The sequence below is a fragment of the Hyperoodon ampullatus genome (genome assembly GCF_949752795.1).
Source record: "Hyperoodon ampullatus genome assembly, chromosome: 1".
Taxonomy (NCBI): domain Eukaryota; kingdom Metazoa; phylum Chordata; class Mammalia; order Artiodactyla; family Ziphiidae; genus Hyperoodon; species Hyperoodon ampullatus.
The window spans coordinates 180,320,498-180,337,490 of NC_136914.1; the positions used below are offsets into that span (position 1 = coordinate 180,320,498).

At 57.6% G+C, this 16,993-nt stretch overlaps 1 protein-coding gene across 11 annotated transcripts in view; it reads left to right on the forward strand.

Moving 5' to 3' along the window:
* Nucleotides 1–729: 729 nt before the first annotated feature.
* LDB3 (LIM domain binding 3) overlaps nt 730–16,993 on the forward strand; it is a gene marked incomplete at both ends in the record, with an annotated part of 57,464 nt that continues 41,200 nt past the window's right edge. For 5 of the 11 annotated variants that reach the window (XM_079696667.1, XM_079696670.1, XM_079696674.1 and 2 more), the window contains 4 exons: nt 961–1,053; nt 10,695–10,846; nt 11,329–11,404; nt 12,774–13,141. In XM_079696667.1, coding sequence (XP_079552793.1) covers nt 961–1,053; nt 10,695–10,846; nt 11,329–11,404; nt 12,774–13,141 — 689 coding nt within the window. Of the gene's footprint in view, nt 846–937; nt 1,054–10,694; nt 10,847–11,328; nt 11,405–12,773; nt 13,142–16,957; nt 16,981–16,993 lie in introns of those variants that run through there. The other 6 variants (XM_079696671.1, XM_079696672.1, XM_079696675.1 and 3 more) reach the window with 2 other exon arrangements.

The following is a 16,993-nucleotide window of genomic DNA, read 5'->3' on the forward strand; positions in this document are numbered from 1 at the left end:
GGTCTGGAGGGTGGGGGCCTGCCCCAGACCTGCTTTCAGACCCTGCGCTGAGGGTGCAGGCAGGGGGCCCCCCACTGCCAGCTTTGGGTATCAGGAGGTGCCTGCCACCACCGGCAGCCTGTTATCTGGCACGAGTCCTCATAGGAATGAGCTCAGACTCCAGTATGGCTTGGGTCTACTACCTGTGTGACCTTGGGGAAGTTACTTAACCTCTCTGAGCGGGACAAGTGGCAGCCTCTCAGGATCTGAGGACATAATGGCGTGAAGGGTCCAGAGCTGAGCTTGGCCATGCCCAGAGCTGCTGCTATTATGATGATTGTTTTTATGGTTGGACAACTCTGGGGCCTGAAGTTGTCCCTTATCTTGGGCCACCATGAGGATAAGGGGCAACTTTAGGGTCCTCACCAGGGAACACAGGGCAGCAAAGACCCAAGTCACAAAGCCCCAAGCCAAGGGAGCTCAGCCACGGTCTTCTGGGCAAGGGAGTGGGTACAGCCAGGCAGAGAGGGCAGCTGGGCAGTCTGGGCTCTCCAGAGGGTGGAGGGAGCAAGGAGAGGAGAACAGGGGGGCAGAGCATTATCACTAACCTGGCCAGGCCCCTCTCCTGCCCCCTGGGGGGTGCTGGGTGCTGGACACCCCTCCCCAGGGGCTATATTAGCCTTGTGAGTCACAGTGGACCGGCTGGGAGGCCGAGGGCGGGCGGGCACAGTGTAGGGTTACAGTCCATTTATGGGCGCAGCAGAGGGCAGATATCAGTGTCGATGGCATTCGTTCCCAGCTATTCTTAGGAGCCTCTCAGGAGCTGCACACAGCCCGGCCAGGCAGAAAGGGACGGAGCAGGCAAGGCCGGGGGGTCGGGGGCAGGCGCCGAGGTACGGGCAGGGGAGGCAGGGTGTGTGAGGGTCCTCTCACTCTACTCTTCTCCCTTCATCCGCAGAGGCCGCTGCTGTCAGCACCGGCATGTCTTACAGCGTGACCCTGACCGGGCCTGGGCCCTGGGGCTTCCGTCTGCAGGGGGGCAAGGACTTCAACATGCCACTCACCATATCCCGGGTGAGTGTGCACGGCCCACAGCCTAGAATCCCCAGGGGCGGGGCATGCTCAAAGGAGGGTGTGTGTGTCCATCCGTCCATCTGTCTGTCCTCCCTGAGGCTCTTGGAAAGCAGAGTACACTTTCCTGGTCTGGGGGTGGGACTGGACCCAACTGGATACTGCCGGCCACAGGCCCCTGGTCTTGGCCACAGCTGTTGCCCACCCTCGTTGGCTGGCCTATTATGAGTATGAAACATGGGCAAGCGGCTGGTGTTTTGAGCAGAGAAAGAAATGCCAAGTTTGCGGGCCAGGCAGGCAGGTGGACAGAAAGTACAGGACCTTCCTAAGCCTTTCTCTGGGAGGGTGGGCTCAGGGTACCCCCCCAAGCCTGGAAGTGGGCAGCTACTTTGGGGAAAGAGCACTCCTAGCATGGAGAGGTCAGGTGACAGGCGGGCAGATGGTTAGATGCACAGACTGCTGACGTTGGCTGCCCTGCTATCAGGGCTCGGAGCTGGGCTGGGCTGGTAACCGGTCTCCTGCATCCACTCCATCCCAGACCTGAGACAACAGCCCCCTTCTACCCCCGCCTTCCTGGGACCTCACCCTGGCTGGCTTCGTGGAGCTGGGCCTTCCTCGCTTGCTGGAGGCCCTAGCCATTCACCTACAGCTGCTCTGCCTGCCTGTCTCAAGTCTGGTTTGCCATGCTCACCTGGGGAAATGGCCTGTGTGTTCTGCAGTGTCTGTGATCAGGGAATGGCACTGCCTGATGGGAATGTCACAGATCTTTGGAGATTGTCTGAGTAACTCTATTGCCCAGCTGGAGACACTGAAGTCCAGAGAAGCAAGAAGCTAGATCTGCTTGAGAGGAAGCGGTCTGTGAGAAGGGACTTTGTTTTAAACACTGCTGTGTCCCTGGCACCTAGACCAGTACCTAGGACATAGTAGGTGCTCAGGCAACACTTATCAAGCAAAGAGAAGTCCAGCAGAGGGGTGCTGAAGGCCCCAAGGCTCAGGGTGGACTGTGAAAGGTGCCAGGGCAAAGACAACCCCTGCCTGGTGGGGTATGCTGAGACTGAGCCCCAGCAGTGCTGGTATGGGCACAAGGGGGCAGGCTGAGGCCCCAGGCTGTCACTGGAGGGTGATGGATGGGCAGGGGTGTCTGGGTCACTGCTCACCTGGAGACAGGGAGACAGGTTCTTCTCCAAGGCATGGAGACTTGCCTTGGGCCTGAGGATGGGACGGGGAGGGTGGTGGGGAGGCACTGAGGTGGGCAGCCAGGGAAGGCCTGAAAGGTGCTTGGCAGAGGGGGCAGGGAGCCAATGTCCCCACTGGAGGCACAGTCTTGGCTGTGCAACCAAATGTAGACACTTGGGGGGAACCTAAGACAGAAAGCCCCACTCAGGGGTATTATGGGAGCCTCACGACAGCCATAGCCTCACAACAGCCTCACAACTCTTCTGGGGTGCTGGCCTGGCTCTAGTCCAGGGAGAAGGCCTTGGCCGCCATCCTGCTGGAGGTCAGGCTTATTCCAACCTGAGTCTCCAGACCCACTGCCCTGGAGACCCCAGGGTCCCATATTAGAAGGGCACACTCAGTCTGATGATATGGTGACACAGGGGCATTTGAGCCCCAGCAGACACACCCCCTCTGCCCTCAGGACCCTGCACAGCTCCCCACACCCTTGGTTACAGGTCTCCTTCCTGTACAAGGCAGGACCCTCCACCGTCACTCTCTTGGGTCCACCAGCTTCCCATGCCTGGGACTGAGCCTAGATCTCCCCCAGCCCCACTATCCTCAAGGCCTCCACCTGCTGCTCCCAGCCCCATCCCTGCTGGTGGAAATTAGCCTCCTGGCTCAGTGGCACCCAGGATAGCCGATGACTTCATCCGGGGTCTATGCGCCACCTGGCCCCAGCCAGCCCAGGGCTTAAATTGCAGCACAGAGGCCTTAAGCTAGACAGCAGGAAGAATGTCCTCACTGTAGGCAGGGGGTGTATTAGGATGTACTAGAGCCAACGACTAGGGGGCACTTTTAAAAATAGAACCCGCATGGGCTTCCCTGGTGGTGCAGTGGTTGAGAGTCCGCCTGCTGATGCAGGGGACACGGGTTCGTGCCCCGGTCCAGGAAGATCCCACATGCCGCGGAGCGGCTGGGCCCGTGAGCCATGGACGCTGAGCCTGTGCATCCGGAGCCTGTTCTGTGCAACGGGAGAGGCCACAACAGTGAGAGGTCCACGTACCGCAAAAAAAAAAAAAAAAAAAAAAAAAAAAAATAGAACCCGCAGCTCAGGCAGGGCATCAGGGGATGGGTCTCTCAATTCCCTTCAGGGGCGTGCCCCCAAATCACTGAGGCCATGGAACCAGCTGGACTGGGTGCTGTGGCCTTCCCAGGGCTTGGAGCCTCTTGATAAGTCCTCTGGTGTGCTGCTGATACCCTGGGCTCGGGCGTCCCAGGCTCAGCGTTGCTGGCCAGGCAGGCCTCGGGACACTAGCCCTGCCCTCCCAACAGGGCTGTGGTATTTCCTGCTGGAGCGCTGAGTTCCTTCTGCACCAGGAACTTCTCCCCTAAGGGGATGCAAGGCCAGAGCTCTCTGGAAGAATCCTATTTCCACTGCAGCCCTGACCTGCTTCCCACAGAGGGCCAGTAGATGTCCTGGCCCGAGTCTTTGCGACAGGGCAGTAGTGGCGTATTGTGGTGGGGGGACTAGCAAAGGTGGGACCGGCTCGTTCTCAGCAGGGGCCGGCACCCCTGGGCACACGCACTGTAACCCTGAGGCAGGTGGTCAGGCAGGCAGGTCTGGGATTGGCATCTCACTTCAGAGCCGGGCAAACTGAGGCTCCAACTTGCTCATGCGCTCCTGTGACCTTGGTAACCCCATGCCTGCTTCCTCACCCTCTGGCTAGGGGCCAGTAGAAAAGCACTGCGTGGGGCCGTCCCCTGTGTGCTGCAGCTCCTCCTGTAAGAAGGCTGGCCACGTGCAGCCTGGGTGGTAGCCCCTGTACCCACCCCACCCTGCCCACCAGCCCCACAGAATCAACCTTGGGGCAGTAACAGCCCCTCAAGTCCTCCCGTCGGTGGGTCTCAGCCTGAGGACCCACAGAGAAATGGGGTCAGGAGGGAGACTCGGAGGGTGGAGGGGAAATGCCTTTATTTATCCTGGACAGGTGTGGCTGGGCCTGTAACATGAGCTGCCCTCCCACCCCCACCCTCCCTCAATCCCAGCCAGTCCTCCAGGAAGTGGGGAAGGAGTGGGAGCAGCCAAAGAGGGCACAGTTCCAAAGGCCCAGCCCCCACCCCTGTCGGGGCAGCTAGGCCTGAGGCCAGGGCCACGGTCTGGGGCCTTGCCTCTTGGCGCACGAGTTGCAGCCCTTGACTTTATATTGGCGACGTATGCTTTTGTTTGGCTCTGCTACTCACAGCTGTGTCACCTTAGAAAAGTCAGTTCACTTGCTCAGCCTCCGTTTTCTCATCTGTAAAATGGGGATGGTACATCGGTAAAAGTACACGTGAGAGTTCTTTCTAATGTGCACTTATGAAAATACACCTATTTTTCCACATGGGCTGCTTGCGAGGATGGGGGAATGGTGGAACTGAGCCTGGGCCCAGGGCGGGTCCTGCTTTTCTGCTCCAAGGCCTCCACTCCTTACGGCCTTACCCACAGGCCCAGCAGGCTCACCTCTGCCCCTTTGCTGTTCTCGGTTCCAGTATTTGTCAGACTCTCCTGGCTATGGTGGCGACGCAGAGGACAGAGGGTCCCCGAGAGGGGAAGGGGGACAGGCTGAGATTATTCTGGGGCAGCTGCACCGGCGATTCCTGGAATTTTGAGGCCATGGTGCTGTTTCTTGGGCAGCGCCTAGCAGTGCTGACAGCAAGTGCTGTTTATAGCCATGCTGAAGGTCAGGCAAGCCTCTGGAGGGCTGCTGCAGGGCTGGCTCCCGAATGAACGAATGGGGAAGATAACAAGACAGTGGCCCACCGCTGGGGAATACATCCTTAGAGGTTCCCAGGCCAGGCCCTCTCCCAGCATGCTGCTTCTCCCTGGTGCACAGAGCTGTTCCTGACCCCGGGAGGTCCCTGAAGTGAGTGGGCATGAGGCTGGCTGGGTCCTGGGGAGCGCGCCTTCTGAGGTCCTGGGCCGAGACATAGGACAAGAGCAACTTCACTGTCAGGCCCTGGGGGCTCCTCGGGCTGAAGATGCTGTGAGACGGCAGCAAGTGTGAGGAGGGCAGGGCTTCCTGGATGATGTCTGCTGGGCCTGCTGGGGCAGCTGTCCTGCCTGGGAGATATCTCCCCAGTTCCCTGAATCTCCCTCTTGTCCAGGGGCTAGCCATGATTGAAAGGCCCCCACCCAGGGCCCTTCCATTCCCAAACACAGCTTCTCCACCCCTTTGAAGCCAGGATCCACCTCTTCCCAGGAACCATTCTAAGTGGCATGAAGCAGACTTTGCCATCCAGGACCTAGAACTGGGGGACAAGAGGAGAAGAAAGAGACTCAGAAGGCCAGGGAAGGGTGTGGTCAGCTAGAGAGGGGGCCAGTGGCCCCTGGCTTTGGCACAGGGAAGTCATTGGTATGTGTGGAGTGGTGGGGGCCAAAGTCAGATGGCTGATGTGAGAGGGATGGGGAGATTGTAGAGGCCAGATCTGCTGGTCACTTCTTGGAAATGCCTGGTGGTGAAGAAAGGGAGAGAAACATGGCAGGAGGCTGCTGGAGCAGCTAAGGCTTTTTTTTTTCAAGACAACTTTTTTAGAGCAGTTTTAGGTTCAGAGCAACGTTGAGAGGAAGATAAAGTGATTTCTCATAACCCCCCTGCCCCCATGCATGCACAGCCTCCGGCATTACCAACGTCCCCCTCCAGAGTGTACATCTGTTATAACTGATGAAACTACACTGGCACATCATTATTACCCAGAGCCCATAGTTTACATTAGCGTTCATGCTTGGTGTGTACGTTCTATGGTTTTGAACCAATGTATTATGACATGTATCCACCATTATAGTATCACAGAGAGTATTTTCACTGCCCTAAAAGTCCTCTGTGTAAAGAGAGGCTTTTTGAGCATAGACAAGACTCTGGCTTTTTTATCAGCCAGGGTGGGGTTGGAGAGAGGGGCTATGGGAAGACAGAAGCTTCCAGTGAGAGGGCGAGGGATGGAGCAAGGCCCCAGGGGAGGCCAGATGGGAAGGGAACAGAGCATGGCATGACAGTAATTTAATCACACAATGTAAAATGCACTTAGGGCTCCCTGGAAATCCCCTGGGATGTCAGCCTGGGAAGGTCAGGAGGAGATGCTGGAAGCTGCACAGTCCACAGCACCCACTGCCTGCCCTTGGCTCCCATCCCTTGCCGCACCTACACTGGCAGGTCTAGAGGGAAAGGAAGTCAGGGGCCTGTCTGGCTTTATGCACGAGGAGTGATGGCCGGGACCTTCTGCGGAGCCCAGTGGCCCCCTCTGCCACCAGGGAGCTGGGGAAATAGGACCCAAGGGCATAGGTGTGCCTGAGCCCCAGCCGGTGTCTTGCTTCCCTGGGACCCTGGACAGAACTTCTCTCCCCTCCAGCTGATGCTCAGGCCTCTCTAGGGACAGGAGGCTGGCTCAGGACTGATCAGCCAGGGCTGGCCCTTCGCACACCACCCTCTGCCAGCTCCCGATCTTGTTTCCTCTGGAGGTGGGGGCTGCAGCCTCCCAGACTCCAACCCCTGGCACCTCCCAGGGGAAGGGGTCAGGGACAGCACTTGCACCTCCTCGGTTGGGAGCTTCCCTGAAATTGTCTCAGCTCTGCACTGTCTTTGTATAATGCCCTATTTAATGATGAAATCCTCTCCACAATCCTGGGAGAAAGGCATCATTGCTGTCTTTACGCAGAGGTCGTGGAGGCTGGCACTGCAACCTCAGGTCTGGCTCAGACTACAGTCCATGGTCTTTGCTCTACTGCTTCCCCCCAAGGCACCCGAAGGTCACGGGGGCCACAGCTGCTCCCTGGCACTGGCTATCCCTGTGCCCCCTCTGGGGTGCCCTAAACCATGGCCCAGCAAGGAGGGTGGCCCCCAAACACCTAGAGCCTGCCTTAGGGGCTTCTGAGACAGGACCTCGGTCCTAGAGCTCTGCCCATGGCTGGGTTCCCTGTTGAGAGGTGGCTGGTGACTAGAAAAGGTGAAAAGTGAAATGGGAATGAAACAATCATTACAAAGAATTTTTCAAATGCTCCAAAGGGGCTAGAAAGACTTTAAAGAAAAAGAAATCCTCCAAGGATTTAGGGGCTTTGGGTCTTTTCTGGGACAAGGAAAGCAGAGGGAGGGAGCTAGGGAGTCAGACAAGAGGTGCATGGGTACCTCACACCTGGACTGCACTCTTCACAAGCCCTGGGCTCTGGGCAAGCGTTCAAGGGTGGCTGCACCCTTCTGCCAGGCAGGCTGCTCCTGCAGAGCGAGGAGGGATCTGACGGCCCTTGGGCAGAGCTGAGGGGCAACCTCCTTAGAGTCCCTGCCTCCTTCTCTAGGGAGACCTGGGCAGAACTAGCAGAGCACCTCCCTACAAGAGGATTATAGCATCCTCCACCCCACCAGCCCGAGGGGTCTTGAACCCTGCTCAGGGCAGCCAAAGGTCAGGCCAGCTGAGCCCTGACTAGCACACACAGGTGCAAGGAGAGGCGCCAGGGGCAGGCTGGAGCCAGCTTGGTGGCAAATTCCTCAGGGGGTTTGGCTGTTCACCAAGCCTGGGGGAGCCTGGGCTCTTCCCTGGGAAAAGGATCATCTCAGTCTACACCTGAGGATGAGGGGGAGGCAGCCAGGGCCAGGCAAGGGGAAGGTGGGAGCCCTGTGGGAAGGTATGATGTTAGCTAACCCATGCCTGAGGGAGAAATAAGTCCTCAAGGCAGCTTGGAAGGGAGGGCATTCCAGATGGCCCCGTGGTTTGCCCTAGCTGATCTGGCCCCAGCCTCTCTCGGATGTCATTCTGGTGTCCTTGTTCACACTTAACCCATGATCTCCTGGACACAGCTCTGGTCCTGCCTGGCAGGCATCACCTCTGCAGGCATGAGGCCCTCCCCTCTGTCTGGGGTCTGTGGCTGCCCTGCCTGGGAGCTCCCTGCTGCAGGCTGATGGCCCCCTTCTCTGTGGATGCTTAGAAGCATCTGGGGGAGCCCTGGGTTGGGAAGCCCTGGCATGGGGGTGTCCTGCTGTGGGGGAACCCTGTGGGCAGTCCACTAAGACAGCAGAGACATTGCGCAATTCACCCTGAATGGGAGCATACTGGCGTCTGCTACTTTCTCTGAAATGCTTCAAACATAATATGGATTGATGGATGGAGAGAGGGATGGACACTTGACCAGCAAGTTGAATGAAATGCTACAGTAGAACCTCGGTGGTGGGTATTCGGGTGCTCTCCGTAGAATTAGTTCTGCCTTACTGTGTTTGAAGGTGTCTGTAATAAAATACCCAGAAGAGCAGAGGCCTGAACATGAAGCTAGAAGGTGTAGGGAATGGTGATTTTCTTGCAGGACAGGCCTGGCTGGGCAACTCAGTTTGCCCTCAGGAGTCCCCTCTCAGCCTAGAAAGTGTTTTGCTTTTCTTTGTTGTCCTTTTTTACCCTTTGCTTAACCGCTTAAATCAAAGGAAACAACACACTCCTGTCACTAGTAGAGGCTCTGTACGGCCATTGATTTGGGGATAAAGGCGACGTGTGTTTTGAGATGGCCTGAGCGCTTCCAAGATGCCCCTACGGGAGCCTGGAGAGTAGGCGGGACTTGGCAAACCAGACAATGTGGCTTCCTGACAATCAAGGCATTTGTTTCTCTATTGTCCTGGCCTCATCCCAGCAGATTCCAGGGGCGGTGGGGAGGCTGCTCAGGGCACAAGGTGGCCAGTGTTTAAGAAGGTGCCACAGTTCCTGGGTCTGAAATGGCAGGTCAACAGCAATTGGCAAGAGTTCTCCTGGTCTTGCTATAATCACTGGGTTAACACACATGGTTCCTGGCCCACCCTGTAGAGCCTGTCTGGGAATGGGCTGGAGGCTGGTGACTACAGGGCTCTGGTTAGGGTGGGAGTTCCCTCTGAGGGGCCCGGCAGGAAGTTTCCATCCAGGTCTGAGAGCCCAGAATCTGGCCAGAGGCCCACCGAGGCCTGGCACCCAGGGTGTGGGACGGTTCCCAGGACCTCTTTGGGCTCCTTCTAGGATGGTCTCCAAGCCTTGGCCAGAAAATGGCTTCTGCCAGCATTAGGAGCCAGCCTTGTCCTTGGGGTATAGCCAGGAAGGTGACTGGGATGTGCCCAGAGAAGCCAGGAGGACTGGCTGGTGGGCATGTTGGGGAGGAAAAGCCAAGGGACACCCTCTAGGCACAGCTCGGTGGGGGGTGACTCCCAGGGGCTCCTCTTTCCTATGATGTCATTGGGGGCAAGCCCTGCCCGGCACCCCATGTGATGTCACAGCGTGCTTCCACATTATGTCGTGGGGGTCAGGTTATAAAATCATTCTATGTGATGTCAGGAGGGGGTGCAGCCAAAGTCTCCACGACATCCCATGAGACACCTTTAGGGGTGAAGCTTCATCACACTCCATGTAATGTCACTAGGGGCCGGCCCGCAAGCTATTTTAGGTGATGTCACTAGGCCTTCCAGAATTTTGCATTTCATGGGATGTCACTGCATAGGAGGCCACCATGGCATTCAGGGTGCTATTACTGGGGGCTGGACATGCAGAATTTGGCATTGTGCATGATGTCACTGGGAGTGGAATCTGAGCCATCTCAGCATCCCAGGTAATGTCCCTGGGGGTGTGGTCTTCCTGACTTTGCATGGGGGTTTGGTAGGGTGGCATATCCATGGCATTCTGTGTGATCACACTGGGGGTAGGGCCCAGACTCTAGCGTTCTGTAATGTCACTAGAGTGCAAGATTTGGGAACTGGCCTCCACATCTGCACCTCCCCTTTGGGAAATATGAAGCCAACCACAGAACACTGAGCTCCATGTCCCAGCTGACCTTGCTCCCACAAGCAGGCCTGACAGCTCTGCCAGCCCTCTCTGCACACCTGCCACAGTAGAGTACGACACACTTACACTAGGATGCTTTTGTGAGGGTACGTTTGGCCTGCCTGCTGGCCTGGCAGCATCGCTATGGTGGTGCTGAGTCTTAGCAGCTGCTGAATTCTTCTGGAGCCTGGAAAGTGTGCCATGGGTTTTCAAGGTGCAGATGTTATAGTAGGCTAATTGGTGTAACAAACAACCCCCAGTTCTCTTAGCACAGTGGAAGTTTATTTCTCATTCATGCAACATCCAATTCGGTGCTCCTTAGTCATCTCTCCTCCAAGCAGTGACTCCATGATCCAGGTCCCTTGCAGTTAGTGGCTTGGCTGTCCTCCTCTGGGTCCTCTGCATCCAGTCAGCTGACAAGCAGAGAGAGTGAAGGATGGCAAGATGGTTGCTAGGGGCAGGCCTGGAAGTGGTGTGCATTGATTTCAGAGCTAGTCTCATGGCTGCACTCAGATACAAAGCACCAGGAAATGTGGTAGCTCTGTGTCAGGAAAAGGAAGCAGGCTTGGTGGTCATAGTGAATGAAATACAAAATGGCAAGGCTCTACTGGATGATCCCTGGTGATTCTTCCCTGAGGACAGGCCCATCCTCAGGTCACCCTTCTTATTTCACCCCCCATCTGCTACCCTCTCAGATCACACCGGGCAGCAAGGCCGCCCAGTCCCAGCTCAGCCCGGGTGACCTTGTGGTGGCCATTGACGGCGTCAACACAGATACCATGACCCACCTGGAGGCCCAGAACAAGATCAAGTCTGCCAGCTACAACCTGAGTCTCACGCTGCAGAAGTAGGTGGGAGCTCTCCAGAGCAGGGGGCAGAGGTTGGGTGTGGGCACCAAGGGCCTGGGAGAGGAGCTGTCCAGCATGGACCCAGCCTTGTGCTACCGGACCACACAGGGAAGTGAGGACAGCCTCTGGACCAGAAGAAGGACAGGCCCAAGTCATCAAGCACCTGCCATGTCTGTGCCTCACTTTACAGAGGAGACTCAGAGAGGGTGGATAATGGCGCTGCTGGTATGTGGGCAGCCGGGCCTGGAAGCCAGGGTCTTCCCTGCTTCCTCTGTGCACAGGCAGCCTCCCTGAGACCTAGCAGAGGCCCGTGGCTGCAAAGTACCCCAGAGCCGTGACTTCTCCATGCTCGTCAGGCCCAGGGGACACCCAGGTCCTCTGCCCTGGCTCCCTGGGTTCCAGATGTTCTCCCCTCTCCAGTCCTCCTCAGGCAGGAGCTCCTGGACCCAATGGCAACTGTCTTCATTTCTGGTTTTTCCAGGTCAAAGCGTCCCATTCTCATCTCCACGTCAGCGCCCCCGATTCAGTCCCCTCTGCCTGTGATCCCCCACCAAAAGGTAGGTGCTGACTGTGGGTGGCAGACTCTACTCTGGGCCGTGGTTCCCGGAGTGCAGCCCCTGGTCTGCCTGCCTGACCCTGGCAAGGTGGGGGGATCAGCCCAGCCCCAGCCCTGCCCTGCCTCGGCTGATGCCGGGGAGGTGGAGCAGACCCCCCGGGGAGAAGCGTTCAAGCCCCATAAAATGCTGCATGGAGGGGTTCCCGCCTGGGTGCTTAGCCAACACCCTGGGCCTCATGGGCGGGCTGACAGGAAATCCACTTAGGCAGCGGTGTTTTCAGGAAAGGGACCATTCTCCCAGCCAAGTGGGGACAAGTGTCCAGAAGGCTCTGACCCTCATCCTCCTGAGGGCACTAGGGAGGGAGGTGACCATAGCATGAAAGCCGAGGCCCCAGTTTGAGCTGATCACCCCAGGAGGAGCTCCCAGGCATGGGGGGGCCTGCTGGCCCTCAGGGTTTCTCCTGTGTCACAGGCTCTCTCCCTCCCGTTTCCCTTTCTCCTCCCAGTTGCACGCTCCTATACCACACTCAGAAGTGCTGGTGCAGCCAGCAGGTACCAGGCCCCTTCCCAGCTCCCTCTAAGCAGCTCAACCCTGAGGGACCCAGAGCATGGGAGGCCTACCCCACCGCTCCTACAGGACTACACACTCCCGCCACTCTCCACCCCCCCTTGCAGGACCTCATACTGACCCTGTCTGTCCAGTGGGGCAGAGTGGGTGATGGGCAGGGTGGGGAGAGGGGACAAGAAGACGATGACGGGGGTCTGGGGTGGGTGACAGATTGAGGAAGTGGGCAGAGGGCTGTTGGGGAGAAGCTGCAGAGGCAGGCTGGGGGAAGCAAACGTCAGCCCCCCTCCTTCCTCAGTTTCCCCTCTGCACCTCTACTCTGCCTGTTCACCACCAGCCCAGAAGGCCCCCTCTCACCGGCCATGTGGGGCATTGCAGAGCGGGGTCAGCAGAGCAGGAGGCAGGGCTGTGCTCACCAGGTGCCCCCATTCAGGGGAAGGGGGAACAGGTGTAGGATGGAGGGGTCTCCCCACAGTTCCCTGAGACCACAACCCCTCTCCTCCAGCCCTGCAGGCAGGCTGGCTTGGCCTAGCTTTCTGTGTGGGGCTTTGCATTTTGTCCAGGTGGATGACAGCTTCAGGGCCAGGAGCTTCACCCCACTCTTTTTGACAAAACCCTTCTCTTCCAGGTGTCTTTTCTATCCCCCTACCCTGACCTCGGTGCAGTGGGCTGCAGGCTCCAGGGTGGTGGGCTGCTAGGCGCTCGCACTAACCCTTCTGTTTCAGGTTCACGCAGAAGCGCTGGGATGGGCGTGGCCTCTAACTGCTCTCTTCTCTCTCCCCTGCATGGTGCTGCCCTGGGCCAGGACCCTGCTCTGGACACGAACAGCAGCCTGGCAGCACCCAGCCCCAACCCCGAGGCGAGGGCCATCCCGGGCACCCCAGGCAACCTGGAGCTCGGGCAGACCTTTAGCTCCTCCTTCTCTCAGACCTCCGTCTTCTCCTCACACACGGAGGCCTCTGACGCTGGCCCTCCATGGGGCAGCCCGGGGGCCAAGGTCAGCCTGGAGAGCGCCCTCGACTCTCTAAGCCCGAAAGCCCCGCGGGGTTCGAGCCAGCCAAGGCAGTATAACAACCCCGTTGGCCTGTACTCGGCAGAGACCCTGAGGGAGATGGCTCAGATGTATCAGATGAGCCTCCGAGGGAAGGCCTCAGGTGCTGGACTCCTAGGAGGGTAGGTAACGGGCTTACAGCTCTCCACTGGTGGTCAGGGGCCATCTGGGTCCTCAGTGCTCATAGAGGCCTGGTCAGGTAGTCAGAGCGAGGAACTGGCCTCATTCTGGCCATCACCAAGCACATGAGGCAGTGCAGGCTAAGAGCAGTGAAATCAATCAATCATCCTATTGACATTTGCCATGAGCCGGGCCCATCATTGCTTTACACAAGCTGGGGCGATGTGTCGGATTTTGCAGAGAGGGAAACTGAGGCTCAGAGAAGGTTAAGTCAAGGTCCAGCTGTCCAGCTACTAAGTGGCCAAGCTGGGCCTGAATACAAGAGACTCTGACTCCCAAAACTTTCACATCAGGTCACCCACCAAAATAGGACAAAGCCTAATACCTCCAGAAACTCTGGGGCAAAGGGACAGGCTGGTTACCACCCCTTTGGGAGTCCTGAGAGGTGGGAGAGCAAGTTCTCTAGGTCTGGCAGTGGTCTGGGAAGGCTGCCTGGAGGAGGGAGCACCTGAGCTGGGTACAGAGAGACTGGGCAATAGGGTGAGGGGAGTGGGGTGGCAGGACTGACCCTGCCTAGGGTGGGGAAGCAAGGGAGCAGGACCCTGAGGAGAAAGGGGCCCTGCAGGAGAGCAGCAGGCCACCCTCTGCTCCCCGAGGTCTAGCTAATGGTAGTCTTGGAGCACAGGAGTTAAAAGAACCTAGAGCCAGAGCCAGGGTGGGCATTGTGGAGGGGCTGAGGGGAGGGAGCCTCCCAGCAGAGCACATATTAACTTCCAAGTCTTGAAGGTTTGTTATCCCATTGTAACTTCTTCCATAGCCCCATGCAATTGGTATAATCGTCTCTGGGCTGGAGGCAAAGCAGGTTGAGTCAAGGCATATGGCCCAGTGGCTAGGGGTTCAGGGCTCTTCCATAAGACTGTCCGTATCTCAGGATTATGGGGAGGATTGAAGGAGATAACACGTGCATAGTGCTGAGCTCTGTTCTGGCACACTCACTGCGTGCTACCTGCCATCACTGCCTGGACTCACACAACAGGTACACAGATGAGTCAGCACTGCAGTCCAGGTCAGTGTGATCCAAGCCCACACCCTTCCTTTGACCTAGCCGCATGTGGTATCTGTGCTCCGCCCGTTCACTGCTCCCCTGGGGATCCCCAGCTCCCCCAGATCCCATAGCTCTTTCTGGGATCCCGAGTGAAGCTGGGCGCTCTACAGTGTGAACACTTGGACCCTGGCTTCCCTGGACCAAGATGGCAAAGCTTTCTACCCCCAGGCTTTTTCCAGCAAGGGGCTTCTGCCAGAAAGCTCAGGGAAAGACAGAGTAGAAATGGACTCTTTCTCCTGCCTTGGATGGGCTGATAGCTCTTCCTGGTTCTCTTTGGGCCTGGCCCCCAGCAGGGAGGTCACGCTCTGGTGGACCTGTACTTCCATGGGGCCCACCTGCAGTGATGGTAAGGTCTTCCCTCACGGAGGCCTCAGTCGAGGCTGGGAGCTGGTTAACAGTCCATATGCTTTATCTAACACAACTCTCTCAGCAACTTCAGAGGGGGGGCATCATTCCCTCATTTTATAGCTGGGAAATAGAAACCCAGAGAGAGCAAGTAATTTGCCCAAGGTTACACAGTTAATGAGTGGCAGATAGGACTGGCACTCAGGTCTGTCTGACTTCTCCCTGCATGGAGCCAGGGACCTACCTGCCTGTCCCACCCCTGTTTCTCCCGACTCCCGACAAGCCCTCCCATTGGCACAAGGGCTGCTCAGAACCTGACAAGTGTTAGATTATTACTTGACACTCAGAGCAGCAGGGTCCAACAGTTTCTTCAAAGGGAAGATGGGCTAGGGAGGGAATATGGTGCGTGCTTCATTCAAAGTGAAGGCTGATGCTGTGGTCCCAGCAGGGAGGGCAGAGCCTCTGACCTGGGCTAGCCGAGGGCTGAGGCCACCACCTCACAGGAGACAGGGTTGGCAAATGCTACTCCCTATGTCTGTTCATCACACACTTAACCCATGCCGGGGGCTTTACACTCAGGATTCTGTTCAGTCTGCGGAGGGCACCACCCTCTCAGTGTTATGAATGAGGAGACTGAGGCTAAGACAGGTGGGTAACTTGTCCAGAGTCACAGCTCTAGGAAGAGGCAGGGTCAGGATTTGAACTCTGTCCTGTCTGGCTCCAAAAGGAAGCTCCTTCCCATACTCTCTCTCTCTGGGTAGCTTCAAGGTGATCCCTTGGCAGCTTGTATGCCCTTGGGAGGAGTGGAGAGGAACAGAGGGGGTGAAAGAACAGCCGGGCCTGCAGCCCCCTGCTCCTTGTCCTCTCTGGGGCTGGGACTGAAGGGCAGTGTCCCTCAGGCCAGTTGGTGCGAGGGCCCCCAGGGCGTTTTTACATCTTTGGCTCATTCTCCCCAAGACCTGGCTGCCCCTCTCTGAGCTATGTCTGTTGCAGGCATCTCAGCCTCCAGGTCCTCAGGCAGAAGCTAAGCAGGGGGCAGGAATCAATGCCAAAGAAGGAGCTGGCTACCTAGGCAGGGAAGGGCATAGGCAGCCCCTGAGGCCAGCACTGCCCTCTACAGGGGGCACTGGGCTGGTCAGGGCAAGAGCTGATCCTGCAGTTGTCAGCACTGGCCAAAAATGGAGAAGGAATTGGAGATCTATGATGGCCCTTTCCTAACATAGCTCCACTTGCAGCTATTTTGAGCCTGGGAGGACAGAGGGAATTTTATCAGCCCTGAGACAGAGTTGGACCGCCTGGGACTGGTGGGGGTGGGGGTGGGGGGTCTCCCTGGCTTTGGTCTGGATCCCCAGGGTCCTGGCCAAGGGGTGACCAGGGCCAGGCCAGCTGAGGCCCAGGCTCTCCCAGCCAGAGCCCAGAGTGGTCAGATATGGGAAAGTGGCAGGGTGTGGGGAAAGGGACACCACTTTCTGCACTCTTCTCCCCTCAGGTTTCTGACAAGGGTCTGCCACTGCAAGGAATTTGCATTTAAAGAAACATAATGCAGGCAATGCCTCCCTCAAGGAGATGATACTCCAGGAGGCTGGCTCTCAGATAAGAGTGAGGGTGGGGTCCCTCTTGTAGTGTCCAAGCTGGGCTGCCTTGTCTGGGGGTTTTCCTGCAATAAAGGACCTGCACTTCTCCCAAGGCTCCTCACTCCTCCATCCTGCCTCACTGCCCATCCACAGGGCCTTTAAGGGCAGTTACTGGGAACTGCACAGACCCCTTACTACTGTGCCCCGGGAGGAGTGTCCAGGGCTGCCTGACCCTCCTCTGGGAAAGAGAGCATGTTCCCGGGGCTGTGAGAAACCCCACTGCACACAAACCCCAGCACCACTGCAACTCCTGCTCAGGGAACAGAACTCCTGGAGCTGTCCCCCATTAAACAAGGGTAAGTCCAGAGCTACTGTCTGGCCAGGAGGCACCTGAGGCCTTGGCCGTTCCTGGAGCAGCCATCGCTAGTCCGGTCTCCATCTCCAGCTTCCTCACCGGGGTCTACAGCCAAGGTGTATGTAGGAGATTCATGTACATGGTAAATGAGCACCTATGAAGATGGACAAAAAAACCTTTCTCCCTGGCAAAGCTTCAGGTACTGTGGACCTACGCTGCAGCTGGCATCTCTGACCCAAACTGAGAGGCTGTGATCGGGACTCTGAGCTCTTCCCCCTCCTCACTCTGCACTCTCCTCACCCAGTGCCAGTCTGGGCTGCCTCTGCCTCCACAATGGCCAGTCTGAGGACCATCCCTAGGTCCCTACGCTCAAACCCTCTGGCAGGACCCTCACTCTGATAGCCCTGTTTTCTTTGCTTTTTCTCTCCCCCACCCCCAGGTGGTAGCCAACTCTCCAGCCAAGTTAGTATCAAAG